At 48.1% G+C, this 19,423-nt stretch overlaps 1 protein-coding gene across 1 annotated transcript in view; it reads left to right on the top strand.

The window, feature by feature from the left end:
- Window positions 1-1,217: 1,217 nt before the first annotated feature.
- Window positions 1,218-19,423, top strand: part of ppfia3 (PTPRF interacting protein alpha 3) — a 91,750-nt gene continuing 73,544 nt past the window's right edge. The window contains exon 1 of the mRNA XM_063216222.1: window positions 1,218-1,568. Within this exon, the coding sequence (XP_063072292.1) occupies window positions 1,218-1,568 (351 nt within the window). The remainder of the gene's footprint in view (window positions 1,569-19,423) is intronic.

The raw sequence follows: 19,423 nt of genomic DNA, 5'->3' as shown, positions 1-19,423 counted from the left end.
TCTAGTATAGTTCTAGGAGAGTTTAAGGGTGAGCTTTTGTTGGGATACACAGAGACATAGTCGCATGCAAGTCTTTTTCAGTGCATGAATCTTTGATAGATAGTAATAATGAAAGATTAGATTAGCCGGTTTTCCCAGTAGGTTCAGAGGCAGAGGGAAGATCTCATTGCGGTCAACGAGTTCATGAGGTCTCAACTCAGCTCCTTCATTTCGGAAGCTTCTAATTAAAGAACGGATGTTGTCTAGTGCCATGTTTTGTTGTTAATAACATCTCTCTCTCTCTCTCTCTCTCTCTCTCTCTCTCTCTCTCTCTCTCTCTCTCTCTCTCTCTCCTGTCTCTCTCTTCTGTTTTTCTCAACAGTTCTGTCACCAAACCTTCTTTGGAGGCTCAATCTAATCTGAGATGGTCCAGGGGCCTCGTTAATGCCCACCCTCCCTTGTGCCCCTCCCCCTTTTGAACCCTTTGGCACACCCTTTTCCCTCTAGTCCCTCCCTCCCGGTAGGCCCCTCCCACACAGCCTCTTCACTCCTCCCCTCTCTCACCCACCTGCCCGTACCCCCTGAGGATTACTCCCATCGAAGCCACCAGCCACCCGACCACATAAACATCAGGCCTCTGCGTCTTTTGATTTTCTATCTTTAATTGTCCACGACCAACAATCAGAGGTGCATTCTAACTCGGACATCGTGAGTGAGTTTTGCGACACGTGCAGAAAGAAATTCTTTGGATGTCCGCGAAGACCAAGGTGGTGGATGTGATTTGTTTGTCAAACGACAGAGGCGAGAGGCGTCGTCGTCATCTGCGGTGAGAGCCACCAAGAGATCCAAGAGCTTTATTTTGAATTTTAAGAAAGCCATTATCTGGCATGGACATCTAAAGAGAAAGGCTCACACACAGGAAAACAGAGCCCATCCTCGACATATTAACACACACTTTAACAAGCACAGGGTCACACACTTACACACACAACACACACAAACACAAACATACACACAAACACACAGTCTGATAATCTCACCCACAACCAGCACAGTCACGCTTCCCTCCTTCTTCCCACACACACAGACAGCATACACACACACAAACGAAGCGTGACAGCAGCGAGCACCCGCCCACGCTTGCTCTCAGGCTTCCCCACGCACACTAGAAGCACACCACCTCCACTCCCAACACCGCCACCTCCGCCGCACCTACTCCTCCACTCCACGGCCTCAAGATGATGTGCGAGGTGATGCCCACCATCTCCGAGGATGGCCGGGCGGGGGGCGGAGGGCCGTCATCTCCCGCCGGAGGGGGCGGCGGGATGGGAGGCGGCATGGGGGGCATGGGGGGCGGCGGCTACGGGGGTCGGGACGGGCGCGGCAGCAGCAGCAGCGGCGGCGGGGACGAGGGGGGCAGCACGGGCAACCTGGAGTCCCTGATGGTCAACATGCTGGCGGAGCGCGAGAGGCTCCTGGAGAACCTGCGGGAGACCCAGGACAGCCTGGGAACCGCCCAGCTGAGGCTGCGCGAACTGGGCCACGAGAAGGACTCGCTGCAGCGCCAGCTCTCCATCGCCCTGCCACAGGTACGGAACAGTGAGGGCTTCCTCTCACTAATGCTCCGCTCTGTCTGTCTGTCTGTCTGTCCGTCTGTCTGTGTCTGGGAGAGTGTGTTCTGCCACAGGTACAGTACAGTGAAGGCTCTCTCTAATGCTACGCTCTGTCTGTCTGTCTGTCTGTCTGTCTGTCTGTCTGTCTGTCTGTCTGTCTGTCTGTCTGTGTCTGGGAGAGTGTGTATGGGTGAGGCTAGCTCCACTGTGCATGTCTGTATGTGTCTGAGTGGATAGTGGGAGAGTGTGCTCTGCCACAGGTACAGCACAGTAAAGGCTCTCTCTGCTGCTCTGCTCCTGTCTGTCTGTCTGTCTGTCTGTCTGTCTGTCTGTCTGTCTGTCTGTCTGTCTGTCTGTCTGTCTGTCTGTCTGTCTGTCTCTGCCTGTGTCTGGGAGAGTGAGTTCTGCCACAGGTGAGACTAGTTTCTCCACTGTGTATGTCTGTCTCCACTGCGCATGTGTCTGAGTGGATGTTGGGAGAGTGTGCCCTGACACAGGTACAGTAATGCTCTCTCCAGTGCTTCGGTCATGTCTGTCTGTCTGTCTGTCTGTCTGTCTGTCTGTGTTTCTGTTTGTCTGTCTGTATCTGCGTGAGTAGTTGCCCTCTGCCCTCTGCCATAGGCGAGGCTCTCCCCACTGTTTATTTCTATCTGTCTGTGTCTGGGAGAGTGTGTACTGTCACCGGTGAGGCCTTGCTCCACTGCACATGTCTGTCTGTGTCTGACTGGATAGTGGGAGAGTGTGCTCTGCCACAGGTACAGTAAGGCTCCCTCCACTGCTCTCCTATTGTCTGTCTGTCTGTCTGCCTGTCTGTCTGTGTCTAAGTGAGCGAGTGTGATCTGCCTCAGGTGAGACTCTACACTGCTCTGTCTGTCTGTGTTTCTGTCTGTCTGTCTGTCTGTCTGTCTGTCTGTCTGAGTGAGTACTTTTGAGAGTTTGCTCTGCCATAGGTGAGATTATCTGCGCTGCACCTGTCTGTCTGCCTGTCTCTCTATTTGTCTGTCTTTCTGTCTGTCTGTCTGTCTTTCTGTCTGCCTGAGTGAGTAGTTACAGAGTGTGCTCTGCCATAGGTCAGACTCTATGCGATTGAGGACCAGTAGAAGTCCTTTTTGGCTCTCCATTGCTCCTCTCTGTCTGTGACCATTTCCCAATGTCCAATGTCTAGCCTTGGTACTGTGTGAAACGCCTAGTGATTGGACACTCCGCAAAGTTCACCAAAGAGTATCCAATCACTGGGCATGTCACACACAAACACATACTCATGTTTGTCTGTATGGGACGGTGTGTAGTTGGAGACTGTTGTTGAAAGTCAAAGGAGGTGGAATTATACACAGTTGGTTGTAGCAAAGGTGTTCTAGATGCCTTCCTTTGATAACCAAAGTAGGTGGGATTATAGTTGGTTGTAGCACAGGTGTTCTAGGTGCCTTCCCACTGTGGTTGTAGGCTGTCCATTGCTCTGCCACAGCAGGTGAGTCTCTACCTTGGTGCAGGAAAGCCAAATGTGAGTGAGGAGCATTAGAAGTCTCTTACTGACTGTTTAAGGAGCTGCTACAAGTTTAGCAGTAAGATGTAAGCAAGTTAATGTCTTTTTGGAGTTTGAGACATAATTTGTCTAGTTCCAAAAAAAATGTCCAATTGCTTACAACTTGCTTACAGCTCCCACCTAGTACTTTCATGGAGAACATGATCCAGACCAGGGTGATGAACCTTCTGCGGAACATTGGCATCCAAAGGTTCTAATGTTCTCATTTTTTAAGAATATTCCATTACTGTAAAACACATGGTTCATTGACTGATAAAAAAAGAACGGACTCTCGGAATAACATCCCTCTGTAATGGATATACTTTCTCAGTCGGGCTCAAAGCATCTATAATGGCTTGAGTGTTGTTTTAGTGTAGAAGGCCTAGCAGAGTGCTCATGAGAAGAGTTTTTCTTCTTAATGCTACTATGACATTGCTGTTTGTCTCTTTCCCCATATTTTACATTACATCTGTCCCATACCATCTACCACAGTTTTCTACTCGTTATTTTAAGCTAGTCTGTTGTTTAGTTGCTTTTGTCTTGTGAGGCCAATTCCAGCGGTGGTACATCATCTGCACAGTAACATCTCCATGTCCAGGTCCAGGTCATGGGGAAGGGAAGGGATGTCATGTCATGTCAGTTCATTTCTAATAGCTGGAGAAGGAGAGATAAGCTACTTATCAAGACCCTGTTTCCCCCCCACCCACCATCTGAGTTTAATGTCAAGGATCTGGAGTGTGGCTTTGAGAGAGGGAGAGAGAGAGAGAGAGAGAGAGAGAGAGAGAGAGAGAGAGAGAGAGAGAGAGGGAGAGAGAGAGAGAGAGAAGGAGGAATAAAGGAGGAGTGTTGTGTGTGTGTGTGTGTGTGTGTGTGTGTGTGTGTGTGTGTGTGTGTGTGTGTGTGTGTGTGTGTGTGTGTGTGTGTGTGTGTGTGTGTGTGTGTGTGTGTGAGCGGGGATGGGGGGGTTTGTTATACTCAGAAGACTTAGGCATAGCAGATATAAAAGCGGTCATATCTCAGTGGTTGGTTGACGACACTGGCTATGAAGCAATAGTAAGCAACTCAGCAAAGGAAATCAAAGTAAATGGGTAGGACACAGGAAGCTGTGAGTGAGGGAAGAAATGTATTCCTCAAGTAAGACAATGAAAAGCAAGGGGGGACTGTTCGGTTGGTTCTTTGAATTGTTCTTACGCAGAGGAGGCAATATTATTGGGATAATGATGTTTACGTACAGTATAGCGCAGTGTTTCTCAACAGGGGTGCCGGGGCACCCTGGGGTGCCGTGGAAACGTGGCTGATAAATAAATTATGTAATATAATGCATATTTGTCTAAATTGATAAGTTAATGCTAGTCAGTGGAATCTTTCATCTGCCAATTACGTACAATAAAGTAAATATAGGTCGCCCCAGTCAGCTGCAACTTCGAACGTAGGTTGTGTGACGTCTCCAAATGTGTTACTAAGCTTGTGTGGTATCGGATGCGATGCCATGTTACGGCTTGTTGATTTGGGGTGCCTTAAGATTTTTCATGAATTGAAAGGGTGCCTGCCCTAAAAAAAGGTTGAGAAACACTGGTATAGCGTACCCACTGCTCTACTTTACTCTACTACGTACAGTAGTATAGATCAAAATACAGACATATGGCAGACATAAGAACATTTGCCACTGAACGTGCAGTATGTACATGCCTAATCAAAGTCATCAGGCCAAGACATTGCACAATAAATTGCACTAAATAAAGTTCAATGGCAAATAAGGACAGTGTGCAAAAATTTGCATTCTTCAAAGGTGGTGTGGAGGTGGTCAAAAGTACTCCCCATATATAATACATGGTGTACACTAGCCTGATTATCATCGACGTTCAAATCTCTTTGAGACTTGGTCTGACCAAGAGCATAAAGGGCCGTACACACACGTCACTGCTAGTTACTCGCTCAGCGAATGAACTCAATAGAATGTCAATGTGTTCCAGCGAGACTAGCAGGCGAGTAGGCGAGTAACCAATTGGAAGGCAGAGTTCGGTACTTCTCGCCTGTTCATTGGCAGTTAAAGCCGCGGGAACTTTCAGCGAACGTTCCATGAAAGAGAGGCGAGTAGGCGAGCAAGCGAGAAGCTAGTAAATAGCAGCGATGTGTGTGTACGGCCCTTAACAATTAACGTTTCCCAAACGGCATGGTTGACCTGCCTCCCTTGGTTTGCTTATGGTTGTTTGCTTATCGACAAAGTGGGAGGAGTTCCCATAGTTGCGGGAACTCAGAAAGTACTTGCATTGCTGTTGACCTGACTAGTTGCAATGCTGAAAGTGTTGCGTCACTAGGAGGGCACAGCCTGGCTAGTGTACACAGTACTACTGTACATACAGCCATGTCTTGCTGTGTTGTCTGAGCGCCTACATTCTCCATGTCAGTATTTTTTAGCCAGGCCGCGCCCTCCTAGTGACGCAACACCTTCAGGGTTGCTTATAGTCAAGCCAGGAGCAATACAAATATCGTTTCTGAGCTCCAGAAAAACTCCTCTCACTTTGTTGGGAAGCAAACAACCAGTAGCAAACCAAGGGAGGCGGGTCAACCACGCTGTTTGGGAAATGTTAAATGTTATGGTCTTGGTCAGACCAAGTCTCGAAGAGACTTGAAAGTCGATGATAATCAGGTATTTTTATACCTCTTGATGTTGCAGTCTTTTGAGTTGGGCTGTCTAGTCAATCCCCTTGTGGTTGTTTTCTTGCTCTTTTATGGACGTCTAAACATGTTCAGGATGTAGTATGTATGTTTAGTGTGAATTTAGAACACGACATCCTGCATTTGAGCTCTAGGCAGGCAGTAAGTGAACGGCCCCAAAGATGCCTTTGGTCTCGGCCTCACCACCCACTCACAATTACACTGCCGTAATCAACTACGTGGCCCATAATTTGAGAAGAAAACAATGATTATCTCAAACCCGTGAAGACGCAGCTTTATTCATTTACCAGAATGGCAAGGACCAAGTCATAGTGCATTGCTAAAGGCTCTGTGCTAGGTCATAGTAGTGTAGTGCTATGGTAGTTCACTTTTCAATCACTATTAGAGCGTTTCACTGGTGGGACCGCGTGCATTATGGAGCTATGAGGGTCATTTCACGTGAAATCAGACACTTAGGGACCCTACCGACACAGATTTCAATCCGACTTGCTGTGCCTGTGTAGTAGCAAGGTAGGACCCAAGAACTGCATGTATAGTGTCCTACCCTCATATGTAAACCTTTCCTGGTCCTGGTTCTTTAATCATTTCAGAGATAATGGGACTCAAAAATATGGCATGATACAGATCACCTAGTAATAATATGGTAATGTCATAGTAATATCACATGACAGCATGTCCATCGGAATATGTGAAGGTCCATGAGCATACAGGAAGTTCAGTTTCACCTCTCCAGTGCTCGGCATACGTTCCTCAACACATGCTAGCCACCAGTTGCCATCATATACAGCCACAACATACCCTTTGATGCTTGAACATTAAAACAATTCCTTTTCTAAGCTTATTCTTTCATCCCTGCCTTCTCTGAATGCTGAAAATGGTCTAGCTTCCACTGTGTCCCTTGACAATGAGCAGAAGCTGTGTAGTTTTTGAGTACCTGGAATAGGGACCGACAAGGGTGCAGGGCCCACTGGGAAAATGCCCGTTATGGCAAGTGGCCAGTCCAGTCCTGTCCCTGACACTACTTTATTACTACTTCATTACAACTCATTTCAACCTTTATGTCCCATTTTTTTTTAAAATATATTTTTTAGGGGCTTTTTATGCCTTTATTGACAGGATAGTATGAGATGCTGACAGGAAGTGAGTGGGAGGGAGAGATAGGGGTGGAGTGGGAAATGACCCCGTCCGGACTCAAACCGGGGTCCCCATGGGTATGAAAGCCCAAATGTGGGGGGCTTAGCGCGTTGCACCACAGCGCCCCCCTAGAAACTAGCCATTTTAAAATATACGTTTTTTAATATTTCAAAGTATCATAATTCATATTCTGAAGGTTGTTGTATTCCATGCTGGTTGTGTAATTTGTAGAGCCAGAAAAGAGCTTTCAAACAACACCTCGGACATCTTTTTGTGACTTACACTGACTGATATAATCAAGGCTGAATGTATAGTGTCCTACCCTCATACGTAAACCTTTGCTAGTCTGTTTCTCCCTTAATATTGGTGTCAGATTCACACAAATGCAGTTCTGGGGTGCTACCCTGCTACTAAACAGGCACAGCATGATGAGTATGATTTGAACGAGTATGAGTATGATTGAAATCTGTGTTGGTCGGGTCCCAAAGTGTCTGATTTCACGTGAAATGACCCATGAGTAAAAGAGGTTTTTTTTTGGGTCTTTTTGACTTTTGACAGGACAGTGAATGTGGTGACATGAAGCGAGTGGGGAGAGAGAGACAGGGAAGGGCCGGCAAAGGACCTGTGCAGGGAATGAAACCCGGGTCAGCCGCATGGTAGACGAGTGCCCTACCGTTTGGCCACAGCAGGGCCATGAGTTAAAGAGTCTCAAGAGTTACTTAAAAGACTGATACCAGACTGGAGGAGGCCATCCATAAATGCAAACATACATTCAATGCATTTAACGCATAAACGGGCATATGCATGCGTGAGCGCGCACACACACACGCACACACACACACACACACACACACACACACACACACACACACACACACACACACACACACACACACACAGAGGATAGATAGATAGATAGATAGATAGATAGATAGATAGATAGATAGATAGATAGATAGCAGTCAGGCTGAGATGCTGAAAGATAGAGGTAGAATTGAGAGAGAGAGAGAGAGAGAGAGAGAGAGAGAGAGAGAGAGAGAGAGAGAGAGAGAGAGAGAGCACTGCATATCTCCTTAGTTCATCCAGTGCGTTCAGAGCTGATGACAGCATGAGCAAGGAAGAACAAAAAAGAGGAGAAGAGCAGCGGAGAGAGTGCAGAGCGGAGAGAGAGAAGAGCGAAAGAAGAGGAGAAGAGCAGCGGAGAGAGTGCAGAGCGGAGAGAGAGAAGAGCGGAGAGAAGAGCGAAAGAAGAGGAGAAGAGCGGAGAGAGTGAAGAGCGGAGAGAGAGAAGAGCGGAGAGAGTGAAGAGCGAAGGAAGAGGAGAAGAGCAGCGGAGAGAGTGCAGAGCGGAGAGAGAGAAGAGCGGAGAGAGTGAAGAGCGGAGAGAGAGAAGAGCGGAGAGAGTGAAGAGCGAAAGAAGAGGAGAAGAGCGGAGAGAGTGAAGAGCGAAAGAAGAGGAGAAGAGCGGAGAGAGTGAAGAGCGAAAGAAGAGGAGAAGAGGAGAAGAGCAGCGGAGAGAGTGTAGAGCGGAGAGAGAGAAGAGCGAAAGAAGAGGAGAAGAGCGGAGAGAGTGCAGAGCGGAGAGAGAGAAGAGCGAAAGAAGAGGAGAAGAGCGGAGAGAGTGAAGAGTGGAGAGACGTACTGTAGACAGCAAAGGAATGGGGAGGAAGTCAAATCACTGCTGTTAAAACAGACACGAAGGAAGGAAACCAGTCCATTAGCATATTACTGCATCTTAATGAGTTGGCTTCTGGAAGCTATTCTTAGGTGTTCTTGTGGATTATCTCATCCATTGATGGAGCAGGAGAAAGAGAGGGGCAGAGAGAGAGAGGGGGAGAGAGAGAGGGAGAGAGAGGGAGGGGAAGGGTGCGTGCCTGTTTGTGTGAGAGGGACAGAGAGAAGAGAGAGGGATGGTGAGAGACAGTGTGTAGAGGAGGAAGAGAAGAGGAGGAGGCTACTGTAGAAGCAGAGCAGGGGAGAGATGACAGAGGACACAAATAGAGAAAGATGAACTGATGGTAACTGAGAGATAAGAGAGAGAGAGAGAGAGAGAGAGAGAGAGAGAGAGAGAGAGAGAGAGAGAGAGAGAGAGAGAGAGAGAGAGATCACAATAAGGGGGAGAAAGAGGAGGCTGTGTGTGGTGAGTGTGTGTGCGTGTGTGAATGCATGCACGCGCATGCGCGAGTGCGTGTGTGTGTGTGTGTCGGAGAGAGAGGGAGAGAGAGAGTCTATGTGTGTGTGTGAGAGAGAGAAGGATAAAGAAAGAAGGACAGAGAGAGACAGGGACAGAAAGAGAGAGAGATGCTCTTCCTGTAAAGGGTGCTGAGTAGGGCCTCTGTGTAAGTGTGTGCTGAGAAAAGAATGGGTGTGGGCAGGCAGGAAGGCAGACAGACAGGCAGGAAGGTAGGCAGGCAGACAGGCAGGCAGACAGGAAGGCAGGGTAGGGAGACAGACAGGTAGGCAGGAAGGCAGACAGACAGACAGACAGGCAGACAGGCAGGCAGACAGGCAGGCAGGCAGGGTAGAGAGATAGACAGGCAGGCAGACAGACAGGCAGGCAGGCAGGTAGGCCGGCAGGCAGGCAGGCAGGCAGGCAGGCAGGCAGGCAGGAAGGCAGGCAGACATGAAGGCCGGCAGGCAGACAGGAAGGCAGACAGACAGGTAGGAAGGTAGGCAGACATGTAGGCAGGCAGGCAGGCAGGAAGGAAGGCAGACAGGCAGACAGGAAGGCTGGCAGGCAGGGAGACAGGCAGGAAGGCAGGCAGGCTGCTGGGCAGGCGGGCAGGAAGGCAGATGGGCAGGCAGGCAGGCAGAATAACCAGGCAGGCAGGCAGGAAGGCAGACGGGCAGGCAGGCAGGCAGGCAGGCAGGCAGACAGCCAGGAAGGCAGTCGGGCAGGCAGGTAGGCAGGCAGCTGGGCAGGCGGGGTAGGGAGACAGGCAGGCAGGCAAGCAGGAAGGCAGGCAGGGAAGGTAGGGAGACAGGAAGGCAGGCAGGCAGGCAGGCGGACAGGCAGACAGGCAGGCAGGCAGGCAGGGTAGGGAGACAGATAGGCAGGCAGGAAGGCAGGCAGGTAGGCAGACAAGCAGGCAAGCAGGCAGGCAGGCAGGCAGGCATACAGGAAGGCAGACGGGCAGGCAGCTGGGCAGGCGGGAAGGCAAGCAGACAGGCAGGCAGGAAGGCAAGCAGACAGGCAGGCAGGAAGGCAGGGTAGGGAGACAGACAGGCAGGCAGGCAGGCAGACAGGCAGGCAGGCAGGCAGTCAGACAGTCAGACAGGCAGGCAGGCAAGCAGGCAGGCAGGCAGGCAGGCAGGCAGACAGGCAGGCAGGCAGGCAGGCAGGCAAGCAGACAGGCAGGCAGGCAGGCAGGCAGGCAGGCAGTTTGAAGAGGGGAGTGACCGGCCGGCCGGCCATACGACAGGACAAACACACTGAATTGTGGGCCAGTGGTGCCAAAAAAGGAATTCTAGCCCGTTCTCAGCAAGACACAGTCCCAGAATGCCAACGTCCTATGGACACACTGAGTCACCATCTGTCCATCTTTCCCTCGCTTCTTCTTTTGCTTAGTCCCCTGTGCCTGTCCCTCCCTCTCTCTCTCTCTCTCTCCCTCTCTCTCTCTCTCTCTCTCTCACTCTCTCTCTCGCTCTTTCTATCTCTGTCTGTTCTTTTCCTTTCATTCTCGTGATTTCCTCTCGCTCTCTCTCTCTGTCTATCTAAACCGCTCCCTCTCTCTCTCTTTCTCTCTCTTTCTCTCTCGCTCTCTCTCTGTCTATCTATACCTCCTTGTATTTCTCTCCATCTCTACCCCACCTCCCCCCGATCTTGTAATCTCTCTCTCTCTCTCTCTCTCTCTCTCTCTCTCTCTCTCTCTCTCTCTCTCTCCCTTCTCTTCTTTCTTTCTCTCTTGTCATTTCATCTGTCTCTTTCTCTGCCTCCTCTCTCCCTCCATCTCTACTCTGTTCTTCACACCTCTCTCCCTCCCCTCTCTTTCTCTCTCTTCCTGTGTTTCACCCATCCCCCTCCTCTCACCCTCTACGTTGGTTCCTCAGCCTCTCCACATTCCACTACCTCCTTCTGCTCCCCCTTGATTAGCTTTGAGCAAAAGGTGCAGTAGATATCTCCTTCAATGGAGCATCCCAATTGGTTCATGTTGAGACTTGGGAGAAATAGAAGGAGGGGTGTGATTGGTCAGAAAAAGAGGACAGTCAGACGGTTGCAGTCAATGTACTGGCTGGGGCTGAGCTGGACTGCTTTGCTTGGGAAATGCCTTATAGCTGTATGTGGGATTTTTTTCTCATCGCAATTGGTGAAGTGTTTGTGTTGCCATGGCGACTGTTTCTCGTGTTTGAAATGCCTGTCAGCCAGAGCGCTGGTGCTTCTCGCTTTGGCGTCGTTGCCGCGCTGAACGCTTCTCTGATTCTGCTGCTGGAAGCTCTCGAGCTGCGGCTGACCTATAGCTGCTTCTAGAAGCTGCCTGGTGGTTCATCTGCTGTGTGTGCTGCTTCTAGAAGCTGCCTGGTGGTTCCACTGCTGCGTGTGCTGCTTTTAGAAGCTGTCTGGTGGTTCCACTGCTGCTGGTGCTGCTTCTAGAAGCTGCCTGATGGTTCCACTGCTGCTGGTGCTGCTTCTAGAAGCTGCCTGGTGGTTCCACTGCTGCTGGTGCTGCTTCTGCAATGTGTCTGAATGGTGATGGCAGGGGCGGGGGGGACACTTATCGAGTGTCTGTGAGAATAAGCGTCTATTTTTACCAGACCCTGGGCTTTTAAAAGCCATACACAGTAGATAATAGGTTGGTCTTTTGTATGGAAGGAAGCCACTCTCTGCCACCTTGAATGATTTAAACTAACGTTTAGTTTTGCTGGCCTGGTTAGCAAACATGTTGAGTGAAAGAAAAAGCCAATGTGCGAGGATGGAGGACAGGGAGGCAGGCTAGCATTTGGTGGTGTCATTTCTCAGAGTGGGAATTTTCCGATGTTGTAGTAGCAGGGCCTTGGGAGGAAACATGTGACGAGGAACACGTGACGTGAGACACTCTTGTCTTCTGATGTGTGCACGGCTTTCAATGGCCTGATTGCGCGCGCGTGTGTGTGAGTGTTTCCTCATACAGTATGTGTTCAGTGTGTTCATACAGTATGTCCCTGTGTGTGTGTGTGTGTGTGAGTGCGTGTGTGTGTGTTTGCGTGTGTGCGAGTGTGCTTGCGTGTGTGTGTGTGTGTGTGTGTGTGTGTGTGTGTGTGTGTGTGTGTGTGTGTGTGTGTGTGTGTGTGTAAGTGTAAGTGCGCGGACACACATGCATCTGTGTGTGTGTGTGTGTATGTGTGCATATAAGCATGTCACGCAAGTTCACGCATGGCTGGGCTGTCCCGATACCCAGGAGCAGAGCGGCAGCACAGTCGAGCCAAATGGGTGTTGGTGGAGTATAACTCTGTGGCGCTCACTCGCATGGAGGCCATATGTCAACTCCGGCTACTACACTACAGCACTACACAACACAACACTACACTACACTACACTATGCTACACGGCACAACACAACACAACACAAAACAAAACAACACACTACAACACAACACAACACAACACTACACTGCACTACACTACACAAAACAACACACTACAACACAACACAACACATCACAACACAACACAACACAACACAACACAACACAACACAACATAAAACTGCACTGCACTACACAACACAACACAACACAACACAACACAACACAACACAACACAACACAACACAACACAACACAACACAACACGGTACAGCACAGTTAGCACAGCACACAGGCCGGCTTGAGTGGGGCACACTCCTCTACAATATTGTGGGGAGCCAATGAGGTTCATCAAGCTGTGTGTGTGTGTGTGTGTGTGTGTGTGTGTGTGTGTGTGTGTGTGTGTGTGTGTGTGTGTGTGTGTGTGTGTGTGTGTGCGTGCGTTCGTGTGTGTGCGTGCGTGCGTGCGTGCGTGCTTATGTATGTGTGTGTGTGTGTGTGTGTGTGTGTGTGTGTGCATGCATACGCGTGCATGTATGTGTGCGTGTGTGTGTGATTGTTACGGTAATACTGCATTCCGTTACTCGGATGGGTGGTGTGTGAGGTAGTATTTGGCTTAGTATACAGCAGTGTTTCTCAACCGGGGTGCCGCGGCACCCTGGGGTGCCGCACGCCCCCCTCAGGGGTGCCGCAGAAACGTGGCTGACATTATGTGAAATTGACGTCAATAAATGTACAAAGCGTGTGATATGATAAACAGGTGTCTAAATTAACAAATGAATGCTTAGTCAATGGATTTTTTTTCATCTAGCCTAACATTAGCACTGTAGGCCTACATTTATGCTGCCACAGTCTACATCTGAGATAAACAACTTGAATGTAGGTTGTGTGACGTCCGCAAAATGTGTTACTTTTCTGAGCTCACGTTGCGTTGCTATGTTACGTCAGTTGTGTACATTGTACAGTGAGAGTAACTCACTGGTTGTGTGTTACGACTGTAGCAATGGACAAATTTCTGAAAAGAAAAGCCCCAGAATCGGACTCGTCTCAATCCGAAACAGTAACTTCCTCATCTTCATCGTGTGGCAATTCACGGACGGAGGTGGAGACCAGCAAGAAGAAGAAACGCCAATATGACGAGAATTACCTCACGTTCGGGTTTATCTCCACCGGCGACCCATCCTGCCCTCAACCGCTGTGTCTGCTGTGCAATAACACACTATCCAACCAGGCCATGGTACCCAGCAAGTTAAAAAGGCATCTGACGACCCATCACCCAGTACAGGCCGATCAAAGCAGGGAATATTTTCTTCGTTTGAAGAGTCAGCACAGCCGACAGGAGCAGGTGATGCTCAAAAGTACCAGTGTCTCAAAAAATGCTCAGGAGGCTAGCTATATGGTAGCCGAAATAATAGCTAAAGCTAAAGATCCCCATACCATTGCCGAAAAAACGATAATGCCATCATGCATAGCGATGGTTAAGAAAATGTTGGGCCCACAAGCAGCCAAAGAGATTTCGAAAGTACCCCTTTCAAACTCAACAATTGCAAGGCGAATCAATGACATGTCAGCAGACATAGAAGAGGTGGTGTTTGACAAAATCAGACAATGTGGGAAATTCGCTTTGCAAGTGGATGAGTCAACAGACGTGAGTGGCCACGCACAGCTGTTGGGATGTGTTAGGTTTGTGGATGGAGAAGAAATCCGGGACAATTTTTTATTTTGCAAGTGTTTGCCTCACAAAACAACGGGAGAGGAGATCTATCGGGTGACAACCGAATACCTTGAACAGGGAGGTCTAAGTTGGGCTAACTGCATCAGTGTGTGCACCGATGGCGCTGCTGCGATGACGGGTAATGTGAAAGGGTTCATCAGCAGGGTTCGAGAGCAAAACAGGAATGTTCGCACAACGCATTGCTTCCTCCACAGAGAGGCATTAGTTGCAAAGACTTTGCCCAAAGAACTTTCTGATGTACTGGACGGGGCAGTGGGCATTGTTAATTTCATCAAGGCACGGCCGTTAAACTCGCGTCTTTTTCACATCTTATGCGAGGAGATGGGTGCTGAGCACCAAAGCCTGTTACATACTGCTGTTCGATGGCTCTCACGCGGAAAGGTTTTGGACAGGCTGTACGAGTTGAGAGAGGAACTCAAAGTGTTCCTATCCGAAGAGAATTCTGCACATGCAGCGTTAGTTGCAGATGAACAGTGGTGGGCGAAACTCGCATACCTTGCAGATATCTTCAAACACCTCAACGAACTTAACACTAAAATGCAAGGGAAAGCGGAAAATCTTCTGACATCATCGGACAAACTGCGCGGCTTCAAGTCCAAACTCACACTCTGGCGGTCTCGTGTGAAGCAGGGGAAAGTTGAGATGTTCCCTCTGTACAGCCAACATCCCAATACCAAAAAAAATTCCGACCTTATCTCTGGGCATTTGCAAACCCTCGAGGAGAGATTTAACATCTATTTTCCAGCGGAGACCTTCGCTGGCTTTGACTGGGTACGTGACCCATGGAATGCGTGCGCTCTGGAGAGCGCAGCCGACCTGTCAATGCAGGCGCAGGAGCAACTGGCTGAGATGAGAGAGGATCGCACTTTACGGATGCAGTTTCATGACATGTCACTTGATACATTCTGGATTTCCGTACAACAGAATTACCCGACATTGTCAGGCACAGCTATTGACATGCTGTTGCCATTTTCCACTACGTATTTGTGCGAATTGAGCTTTTCCAGCTTGACGTTCATTAAGAACAAGCACAGGGAGCGCCTCAGAGCTCTGGATCAAGAGTTGCGCGTTTGTCTGTCATCCATCCCTGCAAGGATAGAGAGGCTGTGTTCGTCCTCGCAGGCCCAAGTCTCCCACTGACTGCAAGTCACGTGTGTGTGTGTGTGTGTGTGTGTGTGTGTGTGTGTGTGTGTGTGTGTGTGTGTGTGTGTGTGTGTGTGTGTGTGTGTGTGTGAGAGAGAGAGAGAGAGAGAGAAAAGGAATGCCCTGATTGCAAAATGACTTTAACACCGTTCTGTGCATTACATACTGATAAAAAACAATGTAAATTGTTGCAAGTTGTTCCACTGTGTGAAATGAATGATACTTGTCATGTGATTACAGTAAACATGTATGGATAATAAGAAGTTTAAAATGTTAACAAGTTACTTATCTTAAATTGATGAATGCTATTTGAATGTTGAGTATTTGGCATGAGTTTGTAGGTAAGCTTACATGTACAGATGGCAGATTTTTCAAGTAACCTTTTAAAAGAAGGGAATGTTATATGGGAGGGGTAGTTCTGTGTGTGTGTGTGCGTGTGCGCGCGGTTTGTTACATGGAAGGATATGTATTTGTTACATTTGTTACATTTTGCTACATTAAAAAAAAGAAAGAATGTTTGGGGTGCCTTGAGATTTTTCAATTGATGTCTGAGGAAGGGCCGGGGTGGCCCGAAACGTCACATTAAAATGAAGTAAATGGGAGCATCGGTGTTGCGGTTTTTTCTTTTTTCATTTTATGAACTTAACGTCTTTTGAACCTGCACCCGAATAAGCATCTGGATGTGCGTGAGATTGGACTTTGACTTAAGCCACTTAACCCTTCCACAATGTTAGCCACATTTCCACTGCAGACTTAAATTCACGAGTCATTTATGTCATTTAAGTCCCTTCTGTTTTGTCTTGTACATACTGTATTTGTACATTACATGTAGCTGATGCTTTTACTGAAAGCTACTAATAGATATTACATGGTATTGGTTACATTCCTTGGAGCAGTGAGGGGTTAGGTGCCTTGCTCAAGGGCACTTCAGCCATGGAGGGAGGAAGGCATAGGTAAAGGTGGGGATGTAACCTGCAACCCTGTGATCTACAGAACAGTCCCAACGCCCTAACCATTACACCACAGCTGCCCCTGTCCACTAGTAGAAGAGCCTTCTACACAGTAAATTCTGCAGTGCTCATTTAACACTTATAGAGTTGATTTGACATCATTTGGACTCAAATGAACTCTCTAAGTGTTGAATTAACACCACAACATTTACTGTGTACATACTCTTCCTTGTCTAAGGCAGTGTTTCTTAACTGGTGGGTCGGTACCCAAAATTGGGTCGCGGAGGAGTCCTGGGTTAGCTTGGTTAACTCCTGGGTGGGTCGCAGAGCTGTGGTGTAAAAATGTATGAATTGACCCTTTTATTGCCAGTCACAAATAAGTGACTGATGTCAAAGAGAGAGTGAAACATGGTCAATGCTCCTCTCCACTAGTTGATAGACATGCAAATGCTGATGAACATTGTCAAATGCATGGACATATTTTTGATCATTATTATTTGAATATGCTGACTGCGCGACAAAATATTGGGTCCCAAAGTAATGGCCATGGAAGATTGTGGGTCCAAAGGCTATTCCAGTTAAGAACCACTGACTACTCCAAATGATCCATCAGGATAGTGAGGATGGATACGGTGGACTTGATTGGCATAGTGTGTGTGTTTTTGGGTGTGTGTTTGTTTGTGCATGTGTGTCAGAAAGTGTGAGTGAGACAGAAGGTGTGTGTATGTGGGTATGTGTGTTTGTACGTGCGTGCGCCCATGTGTGTGTGTGCATGCGTGCATGTGTGTGCGTGTGTATGTAGTGCACACATGCGTGTGTAGTGTGTGTGTGCGTGTGTTTGTACGTGCTTGTGCAAATGCATGGGTGGTCTGTGTGTGTGTGCATGCATCTGTGCATACGCCCATGTGTATGTGCATGCGTGCGTGCGTGCATGTGTGTATGTAGTTTGTGTGTGTGTGTGTGTGTGTGTGTGTGTGTGTGTGTGTGTGTGTGTGTGTGTGTGTGTGTGCGCGCGCGCGCGCGCGCGCGTGCATATGTGCATACGTGTCTTCTGCATGTGTGTGTGTGATTGATCCACTGGCTCTGGAGGATGTGCTGTTAAGGATATGGTGAACCCTCTTCCCTCTTGGCTGAGTTTGGGGATGTGACAGGACTGGACAAGACTGGACAGGGTGGGGTCCATTACACTCTGGTTGTGTAGGTTGCTGAGATGGCCTGTTAGTGGGGTTGTGTGTGTGTGTGTGTGTGTGTGTGTGTGTGTGTGTGTGTGTGTGTGTGTGTGTGTGTGTGTGTGTGTGTGTGTGTGTGTGTGTGTGTGTGTGTATGTGCATGCATGAGCGTGTGCTGGATGCGTGTGTGTGTGTGTGTGTGTGTGTGTGTGTGTGTGTGTGTGTGTGTGTGTGTGTGTGTGTGTGTGTGTGTGTGTGTGTGTATGTGTGTGTGTGTACATGTGTGTACATCGATATGTGTGTGTTTTTTGAGACGGGCAGTGACTCTCTCCCCCTGTCTGTCACATGTAGTAGCTCTGAGTAATCTCATCTCTTACTCAGGCCTGAACAGAGATGAAGAAAAAGACTCATGTAATGCTGTAATTAACCATCATGGGACAGTGGCGGTAGCCTGATTATCATCGACATTCAAATCTCTTTGAGACTTGGTCTGACCAAGAGCATAGCAATTAACATTTCCCAAACGGCATTTCCCAAATGGCCTCCCTTGGTTTGCTAATGATTGTTTGCTTCCCAACAAAGTGGGAGGAGTTCCCGTATTTGCGGGGACTTAGAAAGTACTTGCATTGCTCTTGACCTGACTGGTAGCAACGCTGAAGCTGTTGCGTCACTAGGAGGGCACGACCTGGCTACAGTGGAGGTACAGTAGCATTGACAGAATTCAGTATTGATGGGCAAAATAGAATCATTAGTTACATTCTAGGGCCCCATATTCCAAATGACTTTGTTTTACCTGTTTAGTTCAAACAGATGATCATCCAACCAGCTAATCACCTGGCTGAATTGGACGGGTAAAACCAAGTGATTTGGAATATGTGGAACTGGATTGTAACTAAAGAATACATTTTTCTCTCCATCAATGGAATTCAGATGCTTGAGGTACTGCCATATATGCTAGCAATGTTTTAAGCTGAATTAAAACTGGGCGTTGTCCTGAAGTGGAATTTTATCGCTTTTGTGATTTTATTGGATGTAGCCCCTTAATGCACGCCATACCTCCTGTGGCACGCTGTAATAGACATTGAAAGTTAACCACTATAGCACTACACTACTATGACAGTGCACGGGGCCTTTAGTAATACATTACGACTTGGTCATTGCCATTCTGGTAACAGCTAGTCAGTTTGTCATTACCAGTATGGCATTGTCCAAGTTGTAACTTATTTTTTAAGACTCTGGACAGTAAAAGAATGCAGTGTATATACAACACTTAGAGAGCACCCTGGGAACAGTGTAACTGAGGTCTGCGCTAGTTCACCCTTGTGGGTCAAATCCGCCGCCTACCAGTCAACGCTACAGTTCGGTCATGGGAGCCACAGCACGATACCACTGAGCTAAAGGACCAGACCGATAGCTCAGTGCTACCGATACAGCATCAGGCTTTGGGAGGGAGATTCACTAATGTTCTACGCCAAACTCTGCTAGCTGGCATCCGTTACACAAATACACTCTTAAGAGATCTTAAATAGTCTCTCTAAGTGTTGAATTACGACTGTGTTTTTTAGGGGTGTAAATAATAATCAATATGTATCGATGCATCAATCCCACGGCCGACGATCGAATCGAATCATATCGTATCGTGGGCCATTCTTAAGTGTCGAAAAATATTCGAACCACTGGCTCCTGCCCAATGCCCTATAGCTCCAAAGCATAATAGAAGTGGAAAAGTAATTGGAAAAAAATGTAATTGAATCGAATCATATGGTATCGTGGGTTTTTTCTTAAAAGTATAGAAAATAATCAAATCGCTGCCTTAAGAAATCAATATGGAATCATATCGTCATGGAGGCTGTGATTTACACCCCCAGTGTTTTTTGTTGTATGTAGTGTCATAGTAGTGAAGTAGTTGTTTCAAGGATTTGCAGGCCTATGGCATTCCGCTGGTGGAACGGTGGCTATATGAGGCTAGCCAGGCTGTGTCCTCCTAGTGACGCAAC

Source organism: Engraulis encrasicolus, chromosome 2, assembly GCF_034702125.1.
Source record: "Engraulis encrasicolus isolate BLACKSEA-1 chromosome 2, IST_EnEncr_1.0, whole genome shotgun sequence".
NCBI lineage: Eukaryota > Metazoa > Chordata > Actinopteri > Clupeiformes > Engraulidae > Engraulis > Engraulis encrasicolus.
This window is presented reverse-complemented; position numbering and strand designations above follow the sequence as displayed.